Consider the following 22,718-nt stretch of genomic DNA (forward strand, 5'->3'; position numbering starts at 1 on the left):
TCCTCAAGCCCCACCCCACCTCAGTGCTCCCAACTGGGCCGGCTGAATGGTCCACCTCCAGCCTCAAACACGGCCCCTCCTGCTGGCTCGCCAGACCCTCTGTGATCCCTTTTGATGCCTAGAGAGTGCTGGCCACGTAGCTCGTCTCTCCCTCAGACTAGGGGGTTCACTAGGGGTTCAGAGGTGAAGCTGCCCACACAGCCTGGAGGCTTCCCCAGGGTACAGTCATGCCTCCCCCTCAGACAGGGGGCTCCTCCAGCAGGGCCATGTCTCCCAGCTCAGAGGCCCACCTACCCGGTCCTGCTCCTGCCGGCTCTGAGCATCTCGCTTTTGTCGCTCCATCTCCAGGGAGATGGCAGTAAGGCTGTGCTGTGTCCCCATCAATTTCTCCGACAGCGCCGTCTTCTCAGACTCCTTTAGTGACAGGGCCTGGCAGAGGCAGGGAGCAGAGGGCCTGCGGGGTTAGCTGGTCTTGGGGGCATGCTCAGGCTTTCCCCCACCCTGCCCTGGGAAATGTGCCCACGGTGGACTTGGGGGCGTGACTGGGCCACCACAAGTGGACCCAGGACAGAGGTACAGGTTCACCCCTCCTGAACCCCCAGAAAAGGGTACAAGAGTAACAGTAACTCTGGACACGGACACAACTTATATCTCACTAACTTGCTACAACAACCCTGAAGCAGGGCCCTTCATCGTTCCCACTTCACAGATGAGGAAACTGAAGCTCAAAGGGGTAAAGTGACTCGCCCAGGTGACACGCTGGTGCAGAGAAGAGCAAGGCGCAGTCTGCCCTGTCTCCATGAGGCTGTGGGAAAGTGGGGAGTTGGTTCTTTTTGAGGAGGGTCAGCTGATGCATGTGGGCACTGCGGCAAATGCTCAGAGGGTGGTCACGCGGATGCCATGCACAGCCTGGGGCGGGAGGAGATGGGAAGCTCCCACTGTGTACCAGGCATGGCTTACGAACTCCCAGCTCCTACCTGCTGGGTGGCTGAGCGGGAACCGGCCCCAGAACCCGGGCCCCTTGGCAGCAGTGGGGGCCACACAAGGGCTCACGAACCTGCTGCTTCTCACTCTCAGCCAGGAGGAGGCCCTCGTCACGCTCCTGCTGCAGGGCAGCGATCTCCTCACTCAGCTCCTCCTTCTCGGCCTCCAGCCGGGCCAGCAGCTCCTCCCGCTCCCGCTGCAGCTGGCCCTGCAGCTGGGCCCGTTCTGCCTCCAGCTCCCGCCATGCCGCCTCCTGGGGGTCAGGCCCAAGCACATGTGACCCACAAGGCTGGGCCAAACTCAGGGCAGCAAGGGTCACCTGTACCCCAGACCCTGAGAGACAGGTGACCGGGAAACTACAAGGTGGGGTGGATGACAAGCTGTGGCAGGGACACTCCAGGGTTGTGCGAGCCCGTAGGAGCAGCAGCCCTCGTCTTGGGGTCAGAGAATGTTTCCTGGAGGGAAGAGCAGCAGTGAGCCAAGAAAAGAGGGAAAACAAAAGAACCTCAGGCCAGAGAACAGCCTCAGGAGAAAACATGACATACAGGGAACTCATAATGTTTAAGGGTCACTGGAGCTTGGACTATGAGGAGGGCGTGGTGAGCAATGGGGCCAGAGCCATAGGCAGCAACCAGGCCACCCCGGGCCTTGTGGGCTGCAGAGAGGGGTGGGCCTGACTCTCAGGACAGTCGGGGCAACAGAGAACCTTAAACCAGAGTGATAAGGAGTAATCTCCATTTTAGACTGGGGGTTGTTCAGGAACTGAGAAAGAGGGACCAGGATTGTGGGAGGGGGTCTAGGGGAGGTGGGCTGGCTGTGAGGAATGAACGGGGGTAGCAGAGTAGAAGGAAAGAGTACAGATCTGGTGACATTAAGAGGCCAAGTCAGGTGGGGCAGGGAGAGAAAGGACTGCACAGGAGTTTGCTCTCAGGAATGGGTGGGTAGAACCCATAGGTAAAGAACACCGCCCTGGCCGGTTTGGTTTGGCTCAGCGGTTGGAGCATCAGCCTGAGGACCAGAGAGTCCCGGGTTCGGTTCCTGCTAGGGGCACATACCAAAATAAAAAAAGAATGTTCTACTTAGGGTCTCAGGGCAGTGCCATACTTTTGTGAAACTTCAAACGCTTCACTGCCACCTGCTGGAGAAGTGTGATACTATCTACCCAAGTCGAAGACTACAGAGTGAATGGCCCCCTGGAGTCATGCAGCGCCAACCTGAACCTCTAACAAGAGGCAGCCCTGTCCATCCTGAGGCCTCTCCTAGTACCATAATGATAGCGAGCAGCATTTGTGAAGCATTTACAAATACCCAGTCACTATACTAAGCCCTTTATATGGATTAGATACCCTATATATCCTCATAATACTCTATACTATCCTTATCCCCATTGTTACAGATGGGGAAATGAAGTCACAGAGACCATGGGTAACATAACCAATAAGTGGCCTAGATCTGATCCAAACCCGGGCAATATAACTCCAGAGCCAGTGTCCTTAGATAGTTCTGTTAAGTCTTCTAGTGACCTGGTTCGTCACCTTTCTATGTGTTCAGGTCCTAGAGTGATCCTTCATATGCAAACAGCATTTTTTACAAATGAAAGTGTTTTCCTGAATCAGGATCACTAGGGCTGAACCAGATTTGGGGCCTCGAAATCTGTTTGTTTGATAAGGCATCCCCAGTGTTTCCTGCCGGCTGCCCCCAGGGTCACCGGAACAGAGATAAAGTTCCATTTCACAGAGGAGGAGACCAAGGCAGAGCGAGAAGAATGACTCGCCGGAGGAGACGGTGGCTGGGAGCCCCACCCACCCTGACCCAGCTGCCCCGACCTTCTCTCGCTGGAGTCGCTGCAAGTCCTCCTCATGGGCTGCCCGCTGCTCCCGCAGAGAGGCCTGGGCCTCCCGCTCAGCCTGCACCAGCTTCTGGGCCAGCAGCTCCTTGTCCAGAGCCGCCTTCTCCTCTGCAGCTGTCATCTGCTGCCGCAGTCCTGCCAGTTCCCCTGCACAGGAGGGATGGTGGGGAAGGGACAGGCTTGGGTCAGAACCTCTCCGTGGGCCAGCAGACTCAGGCCAGGTGAGCCATGTAGGCAAAATCCCAGAGGAAAGAGGGCCCACCTGGTACCTAAGCTGGGTTCCCTTCAAGAAGCTTCTCACCCTGCTGGCCTCAGTTTCCCCATCTGCTGCCTGAGCCCACTGGCCCTGTCCCCCTCTCTCCCTGGAATGGCATCAAAGGGATGAAATGACTGACGAGGAGGCTCCCACAAATGGGGAGGATAGCAACCCTGTGACTGGTTGCTTCCTATGGGTCAGGCACCTGGCTGCACACTCGATAGATCTAATCTCATCAGCCTGTAACACGCTAAGGCAGCTTACCTCATCCCTAATTTCCAGATGGGGATATGGAGGCTCAGAGGAGTTAGGTAATTTCCCAAAGCTGCACAGCTTTCCACGAGGCACCTCCTTTCATTTCTAATTGCCACAGGCATTCTTGGTGGGTTGCTAGCTGTCAGCACTAATGGAGGTGATCGTGGTGGGGGTACCCCCACTGTGGACAATCTAAAGGCCATCTCCTGAGACTCTGTCAGCATTTCCCTCCCCCTTTCTACCTGGTTCGAGTGGACATGGACAGGGAAATTAATTTTCCTGGCCCAAGGAGGTGTTTAGTAAATGTCCGCGGAGTGAGAAGAACCTGAGTTCAGAGACTGGGTGGGGCGTGTAGAGAGAAGCCGGGGTCAAGAGTCGCTCAGAAAAGCAGCGATGGCTCCACAGAGAACTCAGAACTCTAGTGTCCTGATGACAGTAAGCAGCAAGTACCATTGGCTGAGCCAGGCCCTGTGCCAAGGCCTCACCTGCTTGCCTCACCCGACCCTGGCAACAGCCTAAGAAGGCGGGCAGTACCGCCTCTAACTGTCAGGAGGAGTCTGTGGCTGGAGAGGGAAGGGGCTTGCTGGAGAAGCTCCGATCTCAGTGGCGGCAGCAGGATTGGAATCCAGGTCCGCCAGACTCCAAAGCCAGTGCTCCCAACTTCTGTGAGACTCCAGAATTTGACAGGTTAGTCTGGGCCCACTCCCTGGCTCCCCATACCAGTCAGGGTCTCCTTGGCCAGCAGCAGGGCCTGCCCATCAGCTTCCAGCTGCTCCCGCCGGGCCTCAAGCTGGGCCAGCTGCCGCTGCACCTCAAACAGGCTGCTCTCCAGGGCTTCCTTCTCCAAGCTGCAGCACATACAATCCCTCAGGCCTTAGGCCTCAGCCTCCCAGGCCCCAGGACACTGCGGATCTCAGGGCGTGGCCAGCCGAGGGCCAGGTGCCAGCCTACCTGCCCAGCCGGTCCCATGGTCCCTGGGGAAGCCTGAGCCACAGCTAGGATGAGTTGGCAAGCCTGGCTCCCCAGTAACTATGGGCAATGCCAGGGTGTGGGGTGGTGACAGAGAGGCTCCAGGCAGACCCCACCCCCACCCCGAGATGGCTGGGCAGGGCCCAAAGCCTTACCGCAGGCGTGTGGATTCCTCCAACAGGGTCCGGCCTTCCCGCTCCACTGCCGCCAGCTGCACCGCCAGGCCCGCCCGCTCCTTGACCAGCGCCTCCTTCTCTCGCGTGGTCCGCTCCAGCGCCTCCACCTGCCGTTGCGTCTCCCGCCGTGCCTGTTCCAGCTCATGCTCCCGCCCGCTCAGCTGCCGGGAGAGCTGGCACCCACCCAGGTGCTGTGAGCACAGCCCTCCGAGTCCCCCAGCCTGCTCCTCATGTGGCACCCCTGCCCTGGGCCTGACCCAGCCCTGGCCCAACAAGCAGGAGACCCGAGTTCAAGCCCAGTCTCCGCCCTGATGTGCTGTGTGTACTTGGACGAATCACAGACTTGTCTTTCTTTTATTTTTTTAAAGAATTTATTTTATTTTATTTTATTTTATTGGTATGCGCCCCTAGCAGGAACCGAACCTGGGACACTCTGGTCCACAGGCCGACACTCCAACCATTGAGCAAAACTGGCCAGGGCAAATCACAGACTTTTCTAAACCTTCAATACAATGAGGCTCCTCACTCAGTTAGGGTCATCACAGAACTCTTTCTGTACCCCCAAATGCCCAGAGAAGCTGAGTATATAAAATAGACCAAACGAGTGTTGCTTTGCAGGCCTCAGAATGGGAACATGGAACCCTGCTCCCTGTACCCATGGCCCATACTATAGAGGCCCCTCCCAGGAACACAGCCCTCCAGGACAGACATTATATAAAGGTCCCTGGTTCCCTAAAACCCAAAGGTCCTTTCCAGCTACAATGTCCCAACAAGTCTCAGATTCCAATTCTAAAATTCTCTATTATCGTATCAGTAATTGTACTGAGTGGTGATTCGGCTGCCAAGCGCTTACAGGTGTCCTCTTCGGATGAACCCTTTGCAATAAGAACAATTAGCCCCACAATACAGATGAGGCGACTGAGGCACGGGGAGGCTGAGTAGCCTGCCCAAAGGCCCAGCTGGCAGAGGGGGGTTGAACTTAAACCCAGATTCAGGCTCCTGAGCCTGCGAGTTACTCCAAGACAGGGTGCAGGAGGCTGGGAGCCTAGAACCCTTGCCCCACCTGCTCCCCATCCTCCTTGTCACCCACCTGAGCCAGCTGCTCCTGCAGCCGGCAGCGCTCCTGGCGCAGTGTGGGGACCTGGTGCTCCAGGGCCTCTCGGGCCTGCTCTGCCACTCGCAAGGAGCCCTCCAGACCCTGTCGATCCACCTCCTGCTCCAGCCGCAGCTGTTCCAGCCGCTCCTGCTCCTCCCTCGCCAAGGTGGCCTCCTGTTCCACTCGCCGCTGCTGGCCCAGCAGGGCTGCCTTTTCCTCCTCCAGCTGTGAGGGCCCAGGGAGGATGGAGGTGATGAGCGGATCAGCCCAGCCCCTCCAACTGGGGAAGGGGGTCCCACCCAGGATCAGGCACCACCCACCCACCTATCACACAGTCCAGGGGAGACTCCCTTGGGCGGGGGGCAGTGCCCTTGGGCATGTGGACACTGGGGAGAGGGGAGAAGGGCCCGTGGAACTTCTTTTCACTCAGACCACGAAAGCAAGGCCAGACAGACTGAGTCAGAGACAGGACAGAGACAGAAGAGGCAGGGAGCAAGACAGGCACAGGGACAGAGGTGAGCAGGGAGATGAACAGTGAGGCAGGACATGGGCCAAGGCTGGGCCTGGGACGCCCAGTGGGGTCTCTGAGTGGGGAGCCAAGGTGGGCCCACTGGCACACGGCATACCTGGGCGACGAGGTGGTTCAGACCCAGCTTGTCCTGGGCAAGGCTCTCGTTGAGGGCGCTCAGCTTGGACAAGGAGTCCCGCAAAGAGGCCTCCTCCACCCTCAGCTTAGTCATTGAGAGCTCGAGGTCCATGCGGCCAGCCTCAGCCTGCAGGGTCAAGAACAGGGCGGCCAGAGACGGTCAGGGAGGGAGAGAGGGAGAGAGACAGGAAGAGATGGGAAAAGATGTGCAGGGACATGGAGAGATGGGGAGAGGCTAGAGGGTGGGGAAAAACAAGAGACACAAAGACAAGACCCTCAGAGACGGGGTAGAGGGACAAGGGAGACACAAGATGAGACAGAAAGTCACTGCAAAAGGCCTACTGCCTAGGAAGCCACTGAGAAGAAGCTGCACACCACAGAGCTGTGCAGAGCAGGGCCAGAGGGTTCCCCAGGGGGGCCTGGGGGTGGCACTGCTCAGGGCCCAGACCACAGGCAGCAGGGCAGGCATTCGCCAAGGACTGTGTCCCCACTCTCCCAGACCCCAGGCTTGTGTCCAGAGATGGGGCCTGATGGCCTAGACCACAGGCCCTCCCCCAGGAACATCTGGAAAAGTGGAGATATGGCCACTAATAGAGGTGAATTCACCTATGTCTGGGATCAGAGGTCCGTTTATAGCCTGGGTCAAAGGCTTGCCTGAGTCCAGATGGAAGGGATGTCTGTGACCAGGGTCAGAGGTCAGCCTGAAACAGGGGTCAGTCTGTGGCCGGAGTGAAAAGGTCTGGGGCCTAGGGGAGAGGTAGGTTTGTGGCGGTGCGGCAAACAGGGACACACCTTGGTCAGCGCCTCGGCCACCTCGGCCTTCTCAGCCTGCAGCATGTCCCGCTGCAGCGTGGCACAGCTCAGCGCCTCCTTCACCTCCACCAGCTCCTTCGCCAGCCCCGAGCGCTTCACTTCCAGCTGCTCTAGTTGTCTAACACTGTGGGACAGAAGGCGGGGGATGTCCCGTGTCACTTCCCTGCCTGAGTCTCCTGCAGCCAGGAAATCTGGAGCAGGCTGGGGGTCAGGTCTGAGGCAGGAGCCCTGGGTGCAAAAGCCTCACCACAAAGACAGCCAGGTCTACCGCCTTTTGGCTCTATGACTCTGGGCCTCAGTTTTCACATCCACAGAATGGGTACCACTGCCTTGTGAAGTTGTTATAAGTATACATAACTTGTCCGGCCAGTGTGGCTCAGTTTGAACGACATCTCATGGACTGAGAGGTCCTAGTTTGATTCCCAGTCAGGGCACATGCCCAAGTTGCGGGCTCGGTCCCCAGTAGGGGATGTGCAGGAGGCAGCCGATCAATGTTTCTCTCACATTGATGTTTCTCTCTCTCTCCCAAAATATGAGTAAAAATATTAAAAAAAGAAAAAGACAAAGGATACATGACTTACTTATGGATACATGAAGTATTGAAACTAGTCCTGACATAGCTCCCCGGGGCCTTTAGAAACAAGAGCATTGTCCACGATATACTGGGTATCATTGTGACTTACGTCTCAGAGGAGTAAACAGTGTAGTGGTTAAGAAATGAACTCTTCAGAGTAACGGGCAAAATGCTTGGGTTCAAATCCTGGCTCTTTTACTACCTAGCTGGGACCTTAAGGAAGTTACATGACCTCTCTGTGCCTTAGTATCACCATCCATAAAATGGGGCTAATAATAGCTCCTGTATCATAGAGTTATCATGAGGGTTAAATAAGATGACCTAATTGCTTAAAATGATTTCTAGCACTTAGCAATATTAGTATTAATGTTATTACTGTAACTTTAATTTTAAAAAATAATGTTAATATTACTACTGTTATCTTAATATTGTTGTTATGATCGTCCATACTCTACCTCCTACCACATCTCAGATCCCAGGTAAGTGACTATACCTTCCTGGGCCTGTTTCCCGAAACAGGACTGATGAGAAGACCCTGCATCAGAGGGGACTTCTCAAGACAGCAGGAGGCCCAGGACACAGCAGGTGCTCTCCAGCCCCCAAGGACACTGTCAGGAAGTGGCCCTGGGGGGGAGGCCGGAAGCTCCTCACCTCCGCTCCAGCTCCCTGCGTGCACGCGCACGGTCCTGCACAGTGTCCTCCCGCTCTTCCTCCAGCTGGTCCCGCTGGCGCCGCAGCTCCTCCTGGGTCACCTGTAGTTTCTCCCGCTCCTGCTGCAGCTCTTCCGCCTGCTGCTGGGCCGCCTGCAGGCTGTGGGCCAGGCCGTCCTTCTCCCTGCAGGACCAGGGGTACGGGAGCTGAAGGGGATGCAGGGGCTGTTCCCAGCGGGGAAGACAGCTGTGCCGCTGTCCTACATGAGAGCCACATCCTCTGTCCTCTAAGGCACCTGCCTCCAGGAAGCCTTCCCTGACCATGCCCATGGCCAACTCATTTCATCTACATCTCCTTGAAACTGACTCTTTCTAGCAAAGGGAACCTGGCTTTCTTTCTCCCTCAAACTGCCCACTTGGGGGCCCAGTGGCATTATCTCCCAGTATGCCACCAGGTGGAAGACGTTAGGCTCCTGGGACATGTGGGCGATTTTGCTGCTAGCTTGCTAGTCCACATGACCAGTAAATGCCCCTACAGCTCCCCCCGCCCCACCGCGCCCCACTTCTGGGAGGCCCAGTGGAGCTGGGTCTATCCGGACCTCGCAGCTTCCTGCTGCACCGGCCAGCAGCACATGGTACCAGCGCAGGCGGGTGGCGGCAGCAACTGGGAACTCTGACGTTTGCAGAGCGCTGCCATTTCCCCAACTCCAGCAGCCACAAGCAAGGGAGGGGGAGCCTCCTTCTGAGCCAGCTAGGGTTTCCAGCCCAGGCTTAGGGCCGACGGCTGTCATGTCCTTCACTGTCCCACCTGGTCACTTGAAGTAGCCACCCTTTAGCATACTAGATACGAATGCTGGCAGTAGGTGGGGAAAACGTACAGCATGATATTCAGTGAAAACAGCAGAATGCAAAATGAGGTGTTCACTGTGAATACAATATGAGAAGCCCTTCTCCTTCCAAGGCATGGGAAGCAGTGGTCTTGCTCTCAGTTCCAAGTCCCATACCCGGCCACACCGCTGTGGGAACTTGGACAAGCCTCTCAACCTCAGCACAGTAAGGGTTCTGAACTGCGCGAGTAAGGCAGGAGGACTAATTGGAGGTGATACGTGTGAATGCTTGGCAATGAGCCTGGCACACAGTAGGTGTACAGCAAATGTCTGCTACCTCATGCTAGGGAACGCACACATGGCTAGTTATGACCATACTGGTGCGAATCCACACGCTTACAGGCTTGGGCTGGCATTGGGCCCAGACACTGATTTATTCTCCGGGGCCCCCACTTCTGACCTCCCAGGCACCTGCTCAGGAGGTCGATGGCACTCCGCAGACGCTGGGCCTCTCGCTGGGCATCCTCCTGAGCCTGGGTGGCCCCATCAGCCTTGTCCCGCAGACGCTGCAGCTGTTCCTCCAGGGCACGGCGCTCACCCTCGCTGTCACTAAGCTGCTTCCGCAGTGTACCCAGGAGGTCCTGGCTGGCCTCGTAGCGCCCACGCATGTCCTGTGGTATGGGAACCACTGAATCCGGGGGAGCCTAGGAAGCCTCAGGGCCCTCTGCTACTCTCCGCTGGTTCCAGGGATGTACAGCAGCCCACTCTGTGGCCGAGGCCTGAGGCAGGAGAGTGGGGCTAAACCCCCAGACTAGGCTTCTACTCCCCTTTACTGTGTCTTCACCACCTTTCAGCCCTCGGCCAGGGCTCTGAGCCTCCATCTCCTTGAGGTGCCCAACAAACCGGATCTAAGCCCTCAGGATGCCATACAAACCTCCCAGCACACTCCCTCTCTGGGGTTCTGATTACCCCAGAGCTCCTCCCCTTCGCATCCTAGTTCTGACTCTATCCCCAGGCTCCTCTCATCCCAGGCTGACTCCTCCTCCCAGGCCTTTTTCCTAGCTAAGGAACCTCATCTCCCTTTCTATAACAGGCTCCTCCCTCCCCAGGCTCTGCCCAAGCCTCTTCCACTCTGGGCTCACATTCTACCCGAGCTCTCAGCCACCTCCAAAGATCCTGCCTCCGTTACCCTCTCTCAGGGTTCCGACTCCACCCTGAGATGCTCGGGCTCCGCCCCCATAACACTGGCTCCGCCCCTGGGCTGCCCAAGGCCCTGCCACGCTCAGGCCCCTTCCTACCTGGACCTGTAGCTGGCGCTTGTGCAGGGCGGAGTGGATGAGGGCGAGCATGGAGGAGTCTGAGCAGGCTGGGGACGGGCCTCGGCGCGGGGAGCGGCCACGGCCAGGCGAGGAGCGCCGCGACGGGGACGGAGTCCGGGGGCCCGAGAGTCCCCGCAGACTGCCTTCGGACGCATCCGCGGTGTTTTCGGAGCCGCTTAGCTGGACACCGCTCTCCATGTCCGACAGAACGGCCTGAGGGGTTGGGTAGGGAGGCAGGAGGAGGGCGGCCGCAAGGTTAGCTGGGCAAAGAAGCCCAGGTGGGGCAGTGGGGCCGCAGGGGTCCTGTGTCCAGCTTCATCCCCAAATCTGCAGCACATCCTAAGCTCCCTTCCAACAAGTCTTCCTGAGTCTACTTCCACTAGCTCACGGGCCTCAGCCCGCCCGCCAGGTAAGGCCTCCCGTGTATTGCGAAGACACCATTCAGCTTTTCTCACAGATGGGCCTTAACCTCTCCCAGGCAGGGTCCCCAGGTTCCCCAACCACTTGCAGTTCAGCTCAAGGCCACCAGAGGATGCGGTGGCCCGGGACTGCCTGGCTTTGCCCTGCTCAGGGCTCCCTCCCACCTCACACCTGTGCCAGGTCCCTCAAGGTCTGCTGCAGCCCCTCTCCCTCCTCTGTCTCCAGGGCCGCCTGCTCCTGGAGCTGCAGGGATTCCTGGAGTGGTGTTGAAGAGACAAGGAAAGGAGGTACGGGTCTGTGCCCCAATCTGAATCCCATGTGTCTCCCCCCGGGCCCCCTACCATCAGAGAGCTCAAAGGCTGTGACCATAGTCCAGCCACGTGGTAACCTCCCCCAAGTGCCCTGAACGGAGTAGGCCCAGGGAAGTACAGTGTCCCCCCTCAGGTCAGTCTATTGGGGAAGAGCTGGTCACAGCACCGGGCCTGGCCCCCCACAGAAGGGTAACCAGACCAGGCAGTACCCTTGAGGGGTGTCCCTCCAGTGAGGAAGCAGCCGAGTTCCAAGAGAAAGAGCCCTGGGCTAGCAGGTTACAGGCATGAGCTCACGTCCTGACTCCCAACTTACTGGCTCTGAGCCTCTGGACAAGCATTCCCCTGGGGCCTCGGGTTTCTCATCTGTATAATGGGGATCATGCTACGGGGCTGCTGAGAGGATGAAATGGGATAAGAGAGAGAAAGGTGCTCACACTAAGCCTGGCACACACAAGGTACTTGGTTAATGAGAGTTGAAACAGTCTGAGCGGGATGCTCCAGGGTGGCCCTAGCAGCCTGGCCCTCAACCTGTGTCCTGGGATCTAGCCAGTGCCATCCCGCCCTGCCACATCTCCAGGGCAGTGGCATCTCACCAGGGCCTCCAGCTTCTCAGTGAGGGCCTTGTTGAGCCGATCCTTCTCCAGGTTCTGGTTCTGAAGGCGCTCCACCGTCAGGGCCAGCTCTGTCACTCTGGAGGTGGGGGGCAACGGAGGTGAATGGAAGACCCGCCCCAGCTTGTCCTCAAACCCTTCAGCTCTGTGTCCTGCACGTTTCCCCAAACCTGAGGCAGAGACCCTAAGTTCGCCTCTCTAGTTGTATGACCCTGAGCAAGTCACTTCTCTCTGGGCCTCAGACTTCTCATCTGTAAATGGGAATGAGGTCGTCACCCACTTTGTCTCCTGGGAAAGCACTCTGGGACTTGTCTAGGTTGCAGGAGCTGAGAGCAAAGTTGGCATCAGAGGTTGAACTGCTTGTGATGTGCCCTGGGTAAGAGCCCTCTGGAGTCTCCCACTCTGCCAAACAGGGTGCCTGGGAAGACTGGCTGAGTTCAAGCAGAGGAAAGGCCTGTCCCCAGTGAACAGACCCCCTCCTCCCCTGCCTCACGTGGTACCTTCCAGACACCCACCTGGCACTGAGGTCGGCCTTGTCCAGGTTGCTTTGCATCTGCAGCTGGGCCAAGCCCTCCTCCTGGAGCACCTTGTCCCGCAGCTGCTCCTCCAGCTGGACCTGCAGTAGCGCCTGCTTCTCCAGGGCTGCCTCGGCCCGGCTCTCGGCCAGCCGCAGGCCCGCACTCAGCCCCAGGCCTGCTTCCTGGACGGCTCGTGAGGTCCGGGCCAGCTCCCCTCCTAGCTGCAGCAGGTCTCTGGTGGAGAGAACACATGACATGGATGGGATGGGGGTGGGCTCTCAAGTGTCAATTAAAACTACACTGGGATGCCATTTGTCACTATCGGATTGGGGGGAAAAGTCACAATGCACACTGAGTGGTGCTGTGGAGAAACAGACCCACCCCCACACTGCTGGTGGGAGGGTAACCATAGCTGAGGGCACTTAAGAAGAGCTCTGAAAACTACTAATGGATCCGCTCTTTGACCCACCCACTCCACTTCTAAGAATTCATCCTACAGAGGTGCCCAACACATGGGAAATAACTTGTGTATAAGATCAATCCACTGCAGCATTGCTCAGGTAAGAAATACTGGTGGCAACCTAAATGGCCATCAAAAGGGACTACTCTTGCCCAGCCAGTGTGGCTCAGTGGTTGAGCATCAACCCATGCACCAAGAAGTCACCAGTTCGATTACTGGTCAGGGCACATGCCCAGGTTTCTGGCTTGATCCCCAGTAGGGGGTGTGCAGGAGGCAGCAGATCCATGTTTCTCTCTCACATCAATGTTTCTATCTCTACTTCTCCCTTCCTCTCTCTAAAAAAAAAAAAAAATCAATAAAAACACATGTAAAAATAAATAAAATGATCATAAACTTAAAAAATAATAATAATAAATAAAAAGGGGACTGCTCTTAAATAAATCATGATACATCCATTCTGTGGAATACTCTGTAGCCGAGAAAAAGGAATGAGGAAGCTCTTCAGAGCTTGAAATGGAACACTCCCACTTATTGCTCAGTTATAACTAAAGTGAAGAAAGTATCTTCAAGAACTTCAAGAAAGATAAAATTCTACCAAGAGTATATAAAAGAGTGTGTGTGTGAGTGTGTGATCTGCTGTATTTGCTTCTATAAAATAAGCCTGGAAGGTCATTTAGGAAAGTGAGGTCATACTGCTTGCCCCCAGGAGGGAAGAGGAATATCTGAGGCCAGAGGTGGAAGGGGGCCTTTTCATCAAACATCCTTTTGAAATTTTAATCTTGTGAATATATGAGTTATTCAAAAGTAAAATATCAGGCCCTGGCCAGAGTGGCTCAGTTAGTTGGAACATCATTGCATACACCAATAGGTGACGGGTTTGATTCCTAGTCAGGGCACATGCTCAGGTTTCGGGTTAGATCTCTAGTCGGGGCATGTGCAGGAGGCAACCGATCGATATTTCTCTCTCTCTCTCTCCCCACCTCCTCTCTCTAAAATCATTTGTTTTAAAAAGTAAAATATTAACATTTTAAATGCTAATTAAAAATAGAGCAGCCCAGCCAGTGTGGCTCAGTGGTTGAGCATCAACCCATGCATCAAGAGGTTACCGGTTCGATTCCTGGTCAGGACGCATGCCCAGGTTGTGGGCCAAATCCCCCGTGCAGGCATGCAGGAGGCAGCCAATCGATGTTCTCTCTCATTGATGTTTCTATCTCTCTCCCTTCCTCTATCTCTAAAAATCAATAAAGAAAAAAAAAAAATAGAACAACTCAACAAAAGGAAGACAAAGAACCCAATTTAAAAATGGTCAGAGGACCTAAAGAGACACCTCTCAAAACAGGACATACAAATGGCCAAGAGACGTATGAAAAAATGCTCAACGTCACTAATCATGAGAGAGATGCAAATTAAAACAACTATGAGGTATCACCTCACACCTGTCAGAATGGCTGCCATCAACAAATCATCAAACAACAAGTGCTGGCAACAGTGTGGAGAAAAGGGGACTCTAGTACACTGCTGGTGGGAATGCAGACTGGTGCAGCCACTATGGAAAACACTATGGTGTTACCTCAAAAAATTAAAAATTGAACTGCCATTTGACCCAGTGATCCCACTTCTAGGAATATACCCTAAGAAGCCTGAAACACCAATCAGAAAGAATATATGTACCCCCATGTTTGTAGCAGCACTATTTACAATAGCTAAGATCTGGAAACAGCCCAAGTGTCCATCAGTAGACGAATGAATAAAAAAGCTGTGGTACATATACACAATGGAGTACTATGCAGCTGTAAGAAAGAAAGATCTCTTATCTGGCGGGTGTGGCTCAGTGGTTGAGCGTTGACCCACGCACCAAGAGGTCACCAGATTGATTCCTGGTCAGGGCACATGCCCAGGTTGTGGGCCCGGTCCTCAGTGGGGGGCATGCAGGAGGCGGTCAGTCGATGTTCTCTCTCATGGATGTTTCTCTTTCTCTAAAATCGGTAAAGTGGGGACAAATTTATATATATATAAAAAGAAAAAGAAATATCTCTTATCCTTTGAGACGACATGAAGGGACCTGGAAAGTACTATCCTAAGCGAAACAAGCCAATCAGAGAAAGGCAAATACCACATGATGTTACTTATTTGTGGAATATAATGAACAAAACAAGCTGATGAACAACACAGACCCAGAGATATAGAAGTAGGGTACAGAATGACAAACCTCAGAAGAGGGAGTCCGGGGGGAGGGAAGAGATAAACCAAAGAATTTATAGGCATGTAAGTGTAACCAATGGACACAGACGACAATGCTGGGGGCGGGGCGGGGGTGAGGTAGGGCAGGATCAGGAGGAGGGTGTCAATGGGGGTAAAAGGAGAAACATCTGTAACAAAAATAAATTAATAAAAAAATAAAAAATAAAAAAGGGGGGTCGGCCCGAGCTGCTGTACATTTCCCCAAGCCACGCCCCCCACCAGCCAGGCCTTACCTCTCGGTGGACATCTTCACCTCGCTGACCAGCCGCCGGACCCCCACGACCTGCTTCCACAGGAGGAGCAGGCGGCTGTGCTCGTTGCTGAAGTAGGCGTTGAAGGACTGGGGGGAAGGCAGGCTGAGTGAGGGCTTGGGAGGCCCCCGCTTCCTCCCCAGCTCTGACCATCCTGGGAGGCACTGCTGCCCAGGGAGGGGGTCTTCCTGTGGGCCAGGTCTGCACCTGCACACAGGGCTGCATGGAAACTGTGCCCCTCACACTTCCTAGCCTCCCTCTGGCCCAGGGAAATGGGTTTCAATGCCTCTACCAGCGGCAAGAGGCAGTGAGAAAGGGCAGAAAGTGCTGGCACCTAGGTTTGCAACCCAGCCTCCTGACTGGGCAGGTTACTTAACCTCTCTTTAAAAAGGACGATCAGCCCTGGCCGGTTTGGCTCAGCGGTTAGAGCGTTGGCCTGCAGTCCGGAGAGACCTGGGTTCGGTTCCCGCTAGGGACATGTGCCTCAGTTGCAGTTTCCCCTGGCCCTGGTTGGGTGGTGCAGGTGGCAACCACTCGATGTGTCCCTTTCACGTCGATGTTTCCCTCTCTCTCTCTCTCTATTCCTCTCTCTCCTCCCACTCTATCTGAACAAAAGAAAAAGAAAAAACGTCCTCGGGTGAGGATAAAAAATAAAATGAAGATGATCACACCTGCCACATTTGGTTATTATGGAACGTAGGGAAGAAAATGAACATCTGGCACATGGTACATGCTAATCAAGGCCAACTACTATTATGACAACTATTTACCTCTCCTAAAGGGCTCCCCTGGCCAGCAGGGCCCTCCCCCTCCTCCTCGCAAAGTCTGAGTCCTCACCACTATACAAAGGCCTTCCCCTCAGGTCAGGCTGGACCCATGAAGCCCCACTGGCCTCCCAGCACCCCCATGCCCACCTCCTCCTCACGCCTCCACGCTGCCTCCCGCTGCTCCAGCTCCTTGCGACTGCGTGTCCAGTCACTCGTCACCTTGCGTATGTCCTCACTCAGAGCCTGATTGGCTGAGCTTGCCTGGTCCAGCTGCTCTCGGAGCATAGCATTCACCTGGGCCAGGCTGCCACTCCTGGGTGGGACAGAGAGGGACCATGGCGCATGGCTGGAGAAGACGGCCCTGCCAGCCATGCCCTTTCCCTGCTGTGCCCCACCTCTGCTGCTCCTCCTCCAGGCGGATGAGGGCACTCTCCAGGTCTCGGCTGTGCTCTGTGTCCTGGGTGGGAGAAGTGGGCATCAGGTTGGGCACGTGGAGGAAAGGGCCTGCCCTGCCCTGGCACCCACCCTCAGCCGCTGCCGCTCCAGCTCTGTGGATCTCTCCAATAGCTGCTGCTCCAGCTCTGAGCACTTCTTCTTGTACTGGAGAATCTGGGGATGGGTGGCGAGCAGTGGTTAGCCCAGGAGGTAGGGGCAAGGCCAAGTGAGCACATGGGTAGGCAGGAGCAACAGTGGGCAGCCCTGACCTTGGCCTGCAGCCGCTGTACAAGCTGGGCTTGCCGCTGCTGGCCCTCCTGGTAGGCCTGCAGCTTTCGCCGGTAGGAGGCCTGCTCCTCCTGCAGCTGCCTCCGCAGCTCCACGCTCTGCCGTGCCAGCCCCCTGGGCTCCTGCGTTTCCAGCTCCCCAGACTCCAGTCGCACAGCCTGCTCCAGCTGCAGGGAAGGGCCCTGGGTGAGAGTCCTGGGCCTCCAGGGAAGGCAGACACAGGCCTCTGCAGGGGGTACCAGGCTGGGCCCAGACCCACAATGCCTTGCAGGCACATTGGGACAAACCCAGGATGCAATGCATGTATGCACTGGCTAATGCAGCCGTGCATGGACACACAGATGGAGCATGCATGGACACATTCAGGTGGGCCACAAACGTGTGCAAACAAAACACAAAGATGTACCTGGAGATAAACCTTAGGGGCCCTGGGTGCACCGTGAGCCTCTTCCAAAACAGCTAACCCCACTGTGGTTGATGATCACTAGATCCATGCCATGTCTCCCCACCCTGAACCCAACTGAGCTCAGGAAAGCCTGGATTTTTGTTTCCCGTTATATCTTAGACCTAGAACAGTGTTAGTGGCATGTTCATTGAGATCATGAATTAATGGCATAAGCACATGTGAATACATTGAAACAGAGGCAGCAACACATGCATGCATATTGAGCTTAGAGATGTGCACACACATAAGGCACACAGACAGTGTCAAACGTCCCCAGCGTGACACAGATGAACCCTTCCGCCTGCCCCACTCCCTATGTGTGAAGAGCTGATTTGCAAGAGGTGCACATGAATGTTCTAATATTAATGCCCTGAGCCCCAGCCCAGCCTCAGGCTCCCACCTCTCCCTGACCTCATGGGAAGCCTCTGCTGTCGGCGCCCTTCCTTCACCCCCCGACGGCCTGCAGCCCCTTCATCATCAGACCCTGTGGGCACAGGAAGGATGCCTGCCTGGCTCTGGCTGCTCCGATAGCTGTGGAACCCCCTAGCCTCCTTAGGCACCTGCTGGTCCCAGGGGGCCCCTCAGCCTTCACCACCTGTTGGGAAAGCAACTGAGGATGAGTGGGGCTAACAGAGGAGTTAACAGTGCCCAGGGAAAGCCAACAGGATGCCAGCCCAGCCCAGCAGACTCTGACACCAGCTCACACTCACCATCCACCGCCCAGGCAGGGCATTCACACGCCCACCCAGGAAGCCAAGGGCAAAGACTGCTCCTCTCACGCATACTAACAATGGGCCAGGCCAGGTTAGGGGCAGGGGCAGGTTCCCTCCAGTCGTTCCCTGCGCTGATCCAGCACTCCCAGGAGATGCTCAATGAGCCACTGAGAAAACTGAAAACAACTTCATCTCTCCCTCCCACCTCACTCCCCAGGGACAGCGCTAGGGCAGGGTGATTGGAGCCACTGGAGCCACCCACAGGGAGGGGCTGGTGGAGGCTGCTTGGGGCTTCACCTCAAGATGGGGGAATAACATGATCTGAAGGTGTGGGAGGAGGTAGTACGCAGGAGGTCTTTGTCTGAAGGGTGGGCTGCAGGCTCATGACCAGTGTCTGCAAGAAGTCCATCTAGTCAGGTGACGGGCAGTGTCCACCTCTGTGTCTGGCGGTGGCACTGAAATGCTGTGTGTCATGCATCGCTGCAGGGGTACCTCATGGGGATGAGTGGGAGCGTTCTGTCATTTGTCTCCACCTGGGCCCCTGTGTGTCTCTGTGTCTGGGCCTTTACGGGACCAGAGAGAGGTGGCGTCTGCGATCACAGGTCTACACCGTGGTGCAGGCTGTGTGTATCCACGTGTTCATGTGTTTGTAGGTCTGTGAGCACAACCCTAAGTGGGTGAGCTGGAGCGTGTGTCTGTGGGGTGCATGTCGTCAACTCCACGCATTGTGCACCTGTGCGTACCTTTGGCTGTGTGCGTCCACAAGATGTGAGACGATGCGCAATGTTGTCCCAGGATGGATAAATCACGGTGCTGTGACTGCACCTGGGAGGGACTGTGTGGCATCTGCCTGCAGGTGCAGCTTCAGCTGCATGGAGTTTTTTTCCACCTGGTGCATTTTGTGCATGTGTGTGTGTGCAGGGTCTGACTGTGGCCTGTGCTGTGTGTGTTTTACACAGGTGTTTGGACAGGTGCTGTTTGCTTCTGTGATTTACAGGGGTTCCAGCAGTCATGGGGTACTCCACCTGCTTCCCAGAGCTCAGAGCCAGGCCTGGGTCACTCCCAGCCATACCTCACCCCTTTCCATGGACTTCACCCCTCACAAAACAGCCTTTCAATGCTGCTTATAATTCAAAAGGAAAGGATGGTGTCACCAAGCCAGGGATAAAAGAAGTTTACAGTCTCCCCTAGCAACTGCTGCCCTAGAACCGTTATTATTTGAGTCACTCTGTCCAGGTTGCCATGGACACAGGGAGCCCAGGGGGTCCATCCTGTGGAGCCCAGGGGCGTGGCCACTCCCTCCTTCCCATCCTAGCTGCTTCACCCAACACCTGCTCCTCAGGGACAGGAAGAATGGGAGAGGGCTCCACAGGGACCCTGAGGGCCTCCCCCTGAACTTGGAGGTGGCTTCGGGGAGCCCCTGCCTCATTTTCCCTGCATGCAATCAACAAGACATAAATCCCAATCTCGCATCCACTCTTTTCCCAGGCATGCTGTGGGGTTTAAAAAGTCAGAACCCGCCCTGGCCGGTTTGGCTCAGCGGTTAGAGCATCAGCCTGTGGTCTACAGAGACGGGGGTTCGGTTCCTGCTAAGGGCATGTACCACAGTTGCAGTTTGTCCCCTGCCCTAGTTGGGTTGTGTGGGTGGCAGCCACTCGATGTGTCCCTTTCACGTCGATGTTTCTCTCTCTTCCTCTCTCTCCCTCCTACTCTATATGAACAATAAAAAAGAAGTCAGAACCCAACTTTGCTGACTGCCCCCAACCTAGCGCACATACAACAGTTATGGCCACAGGGGCAGGCCCTGCCACCTGCAAAACGGGGACAAGTGGGCAGCAGGGAGAGACAGTTCCACAGGACCTCAGAGCCCAGACCAGGGGTCTCATCCCAGCTCCACTGCTGCCCTTGGGCCTACCACACCCATCTCTGGGCCCGTGTCTCCATCTGCAATAAGGTGATCTCCAGGCGCCAATGTTCTCTGTGGACCCGCCCCACCCAGGAAAGGCCCGGAGGTCATTCTCATCCACTCCCTGCCTCCAGGTGGGGCTGTACTGACACCATCTCAGACAGGACTCTCAAGCAAGCACGGGGCTCACTCTACAAGTTACTCAGGGGCCTCCCTGGACACATGATGGAATTTTCTAGACTTAACACAGACCCCCTATCCCATGTTGAGGCCCCAGCCCCAGCAGCTGTGTCCTAGCAGAAAAAGGACCTGTCACCCACCACCTCTTCTTCCCTTCTCCTTCCAGCCAGAGGGGGACAGTGCCGGGTTCATTGTTAGTCAGAAGCTGGCATTTAAGAGGCAGCCCCCGTGAGCCTGGCATTGTGCCAGGGCCCCGTCACCACTGACAATGTAGAACTCCAGCCAGGCGGCCCTCCACCCCTGCAAACCCTGGGAAAACCCGCTCTGAGCTGTCCCCCGTGCGGGGGGCCACTGCTGGCTCCCCACCCTGCTCCTCTGCAAGTCCCAACAAGTCAGGGGCTTGTCCAGGTGGGCAGATACCAGGACACAGGCACAGCTTACAACCCCACTCAAATGCATAGCCCCCTTCCCAGCAAGGGTATGCAAGCCCCTGAATGAACAGGTACCACACAGGGGACCCTGGGCCAACTTCAGTCTCCCATTTGCAACATCAGAGTGTCATGTCTGAGGTCCTCCCAGTTTCCCCCCTGAAACTCCCAGCCCAATTGTCTCTTTCCATACCCAAGAAACAAACCTGAAACACAGAGCCCTGGGCTGGAAGTTGAGAGACTAGCCTTGATTGGCTGTGTGACCCCCAAGCACAGTACTTTCCCTCTCTGATCCTCTATTATCTCCTCTGTTAAAAGAGCATCACAGTGGTCCCAACCTTGGTGCATTAAATGTAAAGCACACAGCCCTGGCCGGTTTGGCTCAGTGGTTAGAGCGTTGGCCTGCAGACCAGAGAGACCCAGGTTCCCTTCCTGCTAAGGGTACGTACATTGGTTGCAGTTTGTCCCTGGCCCCGATTGGGCTTGTGTGGGTGGCAACCAGTTGATGTCTCTCTCTCACATCGATGTTTCTCTCTCTCTCTCTCTTCTTCCCTTTTTCCCTCCTGCTCTATCTGAAGATAAATGCAAAAATGTCCTTGGATGAGGATAAAAAAAAATGTAAAGCACCCAGCGCCTGTCTGGCAAATAGTAGGTCCTCAGTAAATGGTAGCTCCTATTACGACTGCTATTAATATGCACACATCTCCCAACTGCTCACATTCTCCTTCCCTTATGCAACTCTTCCACCAGCTTTCAGCCACCATCAACTCCCCAGGGTCACCTCCGACGAGCCTGGAGTTCCAAAGAGGAGTGTACAGAGAACTACCTGTACCCCTGGGACTCCCGCAAGCCTGCAGCACAGGTTCTAGGGGATGTGACTCCGTCTGGACTTGGTGGCTGGCCCAGCTTCGCTTCCATGGCTGGGTCTCACCCTCATGGGGAGTGGCAGCAGATCTGTGGCTGCCTGTGCCTACCCCAGTCTGCCCCAGAGCCCAGCCACTGTTGGGTGAACCCCAGGGCCCATGGAAATGGAAGCACGGGGAGATGCCCAGAGACTCAAGGGGTGGCAAGGACCCTAGGGGTCTTATTCTCTGTGTTCCCCCACCCCCAAGCAGGCCTGGCACAGACAGGAATGAAATACTCCTGGTGCTAGGCACTTTATTCCATTAGCTCATTGGTTCTTCAAAACTCCACTTCATGTTACCATCCCCACCACAGAAAACAGATTCCGAGAGCGGAGTGATTTGCTCAAGTTGGCAGAGCTACAGTTCGAACCCAGGCCAGCCTAAGTCCAGGCCCACCTTTTGCACGGTGTGCAGGCCTACCCTAGCCATCTCCCTGGCCTCGCAGCAGGGGAGCCGCTGGCCCAGCTCTCAGCCCCAGGGCAGCACCCACCCTCTCGCTGACCGCGTTGTACTTGATGGCCAGCTCATCGCGCTCCGCACGGCTCTGGGCCAGCAGGTCCTCCACGCGGGACAGCTCCTGCTGCAGCAGCTGGTTCTCTTCCTGCAGCGACAGCATTGATGTCATCTCTGTGGCCGACAGCGGGGCTGGAGAGAGACAGCAGGTACATGATTGGCTTCCACCTGGGGCCAGGGGACATCCTCCCCTTTCAGGTGCCCTACCCATCAGAGGAGGCAGGAAGATAGATCAGGACCCAGGAGGAGCCTGGGTAGGAGTGGATGTAGCACCAGGCTGCACAAACAAAGCAGAACAAGAAGGTGGGCCAAGCAACGGGCCTGGGGCTAGACTTAGAATGGACACAATCATAGCTGAAGCATGGCCCCAGCAGGCCCAGGAGGTATAGGAAGGAGGCTCAGTAGAAATTGGGAGACTAGGCCCCAGATTTTAGCTCCTTCCTTCTCCAGTTACTACTGTTCTCTGGACCTCAGTTTTGTTGATCTGTAAAATGGGTGGAACAGTAACCAGACCCTGCTAGGAGAGCAGGAAAGCCTGACTTAAGGGAAGGGCTTCATGTAACTTCTGAGACCAGGGTTCAAGATAGTGTAGGTCAGGTTGTGAGGAGGAGGAGGAAGAAGAGGAAAAAAGGCCAGAGGGAAAAGGAATCCCCTTCCACCTGGTAGAACGAGACACATACCATGGGCCTCTAGGCTCTTCCGGCCTGGGTGAAGGCTCTCTAAGTCCCTGTCTCTGGCTCCCAGGGGCCCCAACAACCCTGGTCTCCCAAGAAGGCTGAGGTTGGACAAGGACCATGGCAGGAACACCAGAAACACCACCGGGGAGAGCTGCAAACACTCCAGCCATAACTGAGTACGCCCCTCCCGGACTCTCAAACCACATATTCTGTGGTGAGTGCTGCCAACCAAGAG

The 22,718-nt window shown here is 55.8% G+C and overlaps 1 protein-coding gene across 7 annotated transcripts in view; it reads right to left on the minus strand.

The window, feature by feature from the left end:
• The window catches only part of CROCC (ciliary rootlet coiled-coil, rootletin), a 39,117-nt gene that overhangs the window by 15,190 nt on the left and 1,209 nt on the right, over positions 1–22,718 (minus strand). For 4 of the 7 annotated variants that reach the window (XM_036255635.1, XM_036255636.1, XM_036255634.1 and 1 more), the window contains exons 3-22: positions 21,784–21,938; positions 16,698–16,883; positions 16,519–16,602; positions 16,389–16,450; positions 16,141–16,306; positions 15,209–15,315; positions 12,272–12,508; positions 11,739–11,835; positions 11,006–11,089; positions 10,394–10,627; positions 9,567–9,766; positions 8,270–8,452; positions 7,024–7,168; positions 6,212–6,358; positions 5,580–5,810; positions 4,469–4,662; positions 4,065–4,192; positions 2,811–2,980; positions 1,058–1,237; positions 295–429 (exon numbers count right to left, since the gene is read on the minus strand). In XM_036255635.1, coding sequence (XP_036111528.1) covers positions 295–429; positions 1,058–1,237; positions 2,811–2,980; positions 4,065–4,192; positions 4,469–4,662; positions 5,580–5,810; positions 6,212–6,358; positions 7,024–7,168; positions 8,270–8,452; positions 9,567–9,766; positions 10,394–10,627; positions 11,006–11,089; positions 11,739–11,835; positions 12,272–12,508; positions 15,209–15,315; positions 16,141–16,306; positions 16,389–16,450; positions 16,519–16,602; positions 16,698–16,883; positions 21,784–21,938 — 3,125 coding nt within the window. The remainder of the gene's footprint in view (positions 1–294; positions 430–1,057; positions 1,238–2,810; positions 2,981–4,064; positions 4,193–4,468; positions 4,663–5,579; positions 5,811–6,211; positions 6,359–7,023; positions 7,169–8,269; positions 8,453–9,566; positions 9,767–10,393; positions 10,628–11,005; positions 11,090–11,738; positions 11,836–12,271; positions 12,509–15,208; positions 15,316–16,140; positions 16,307–16,388; positions 16,451–16,518; positions 16,603–16,697; positions 16,884–21,783; positions 21,939–22,718) is intronic. The other 3 variants (XM_036255639.1, XM_036255637.1, XM_036255633.1) reach the window with 2 other exon arrangements.

Source organism: Molossus molossus, unplaced genomic scaffold (assembly GCF_014108415.1).
Source record: "Molossus molossus isolate mMolMol1 unplaced genomic scaffold, mMolMol1.p scaffold_m16_p_12, whole genome shotgun sequence".
Lineage (NCBI taxonomy): Eukaryota > Metazoa > Chordata > Mammalia > Chiroptera > Molossidae > Molossus > Molossus molossus.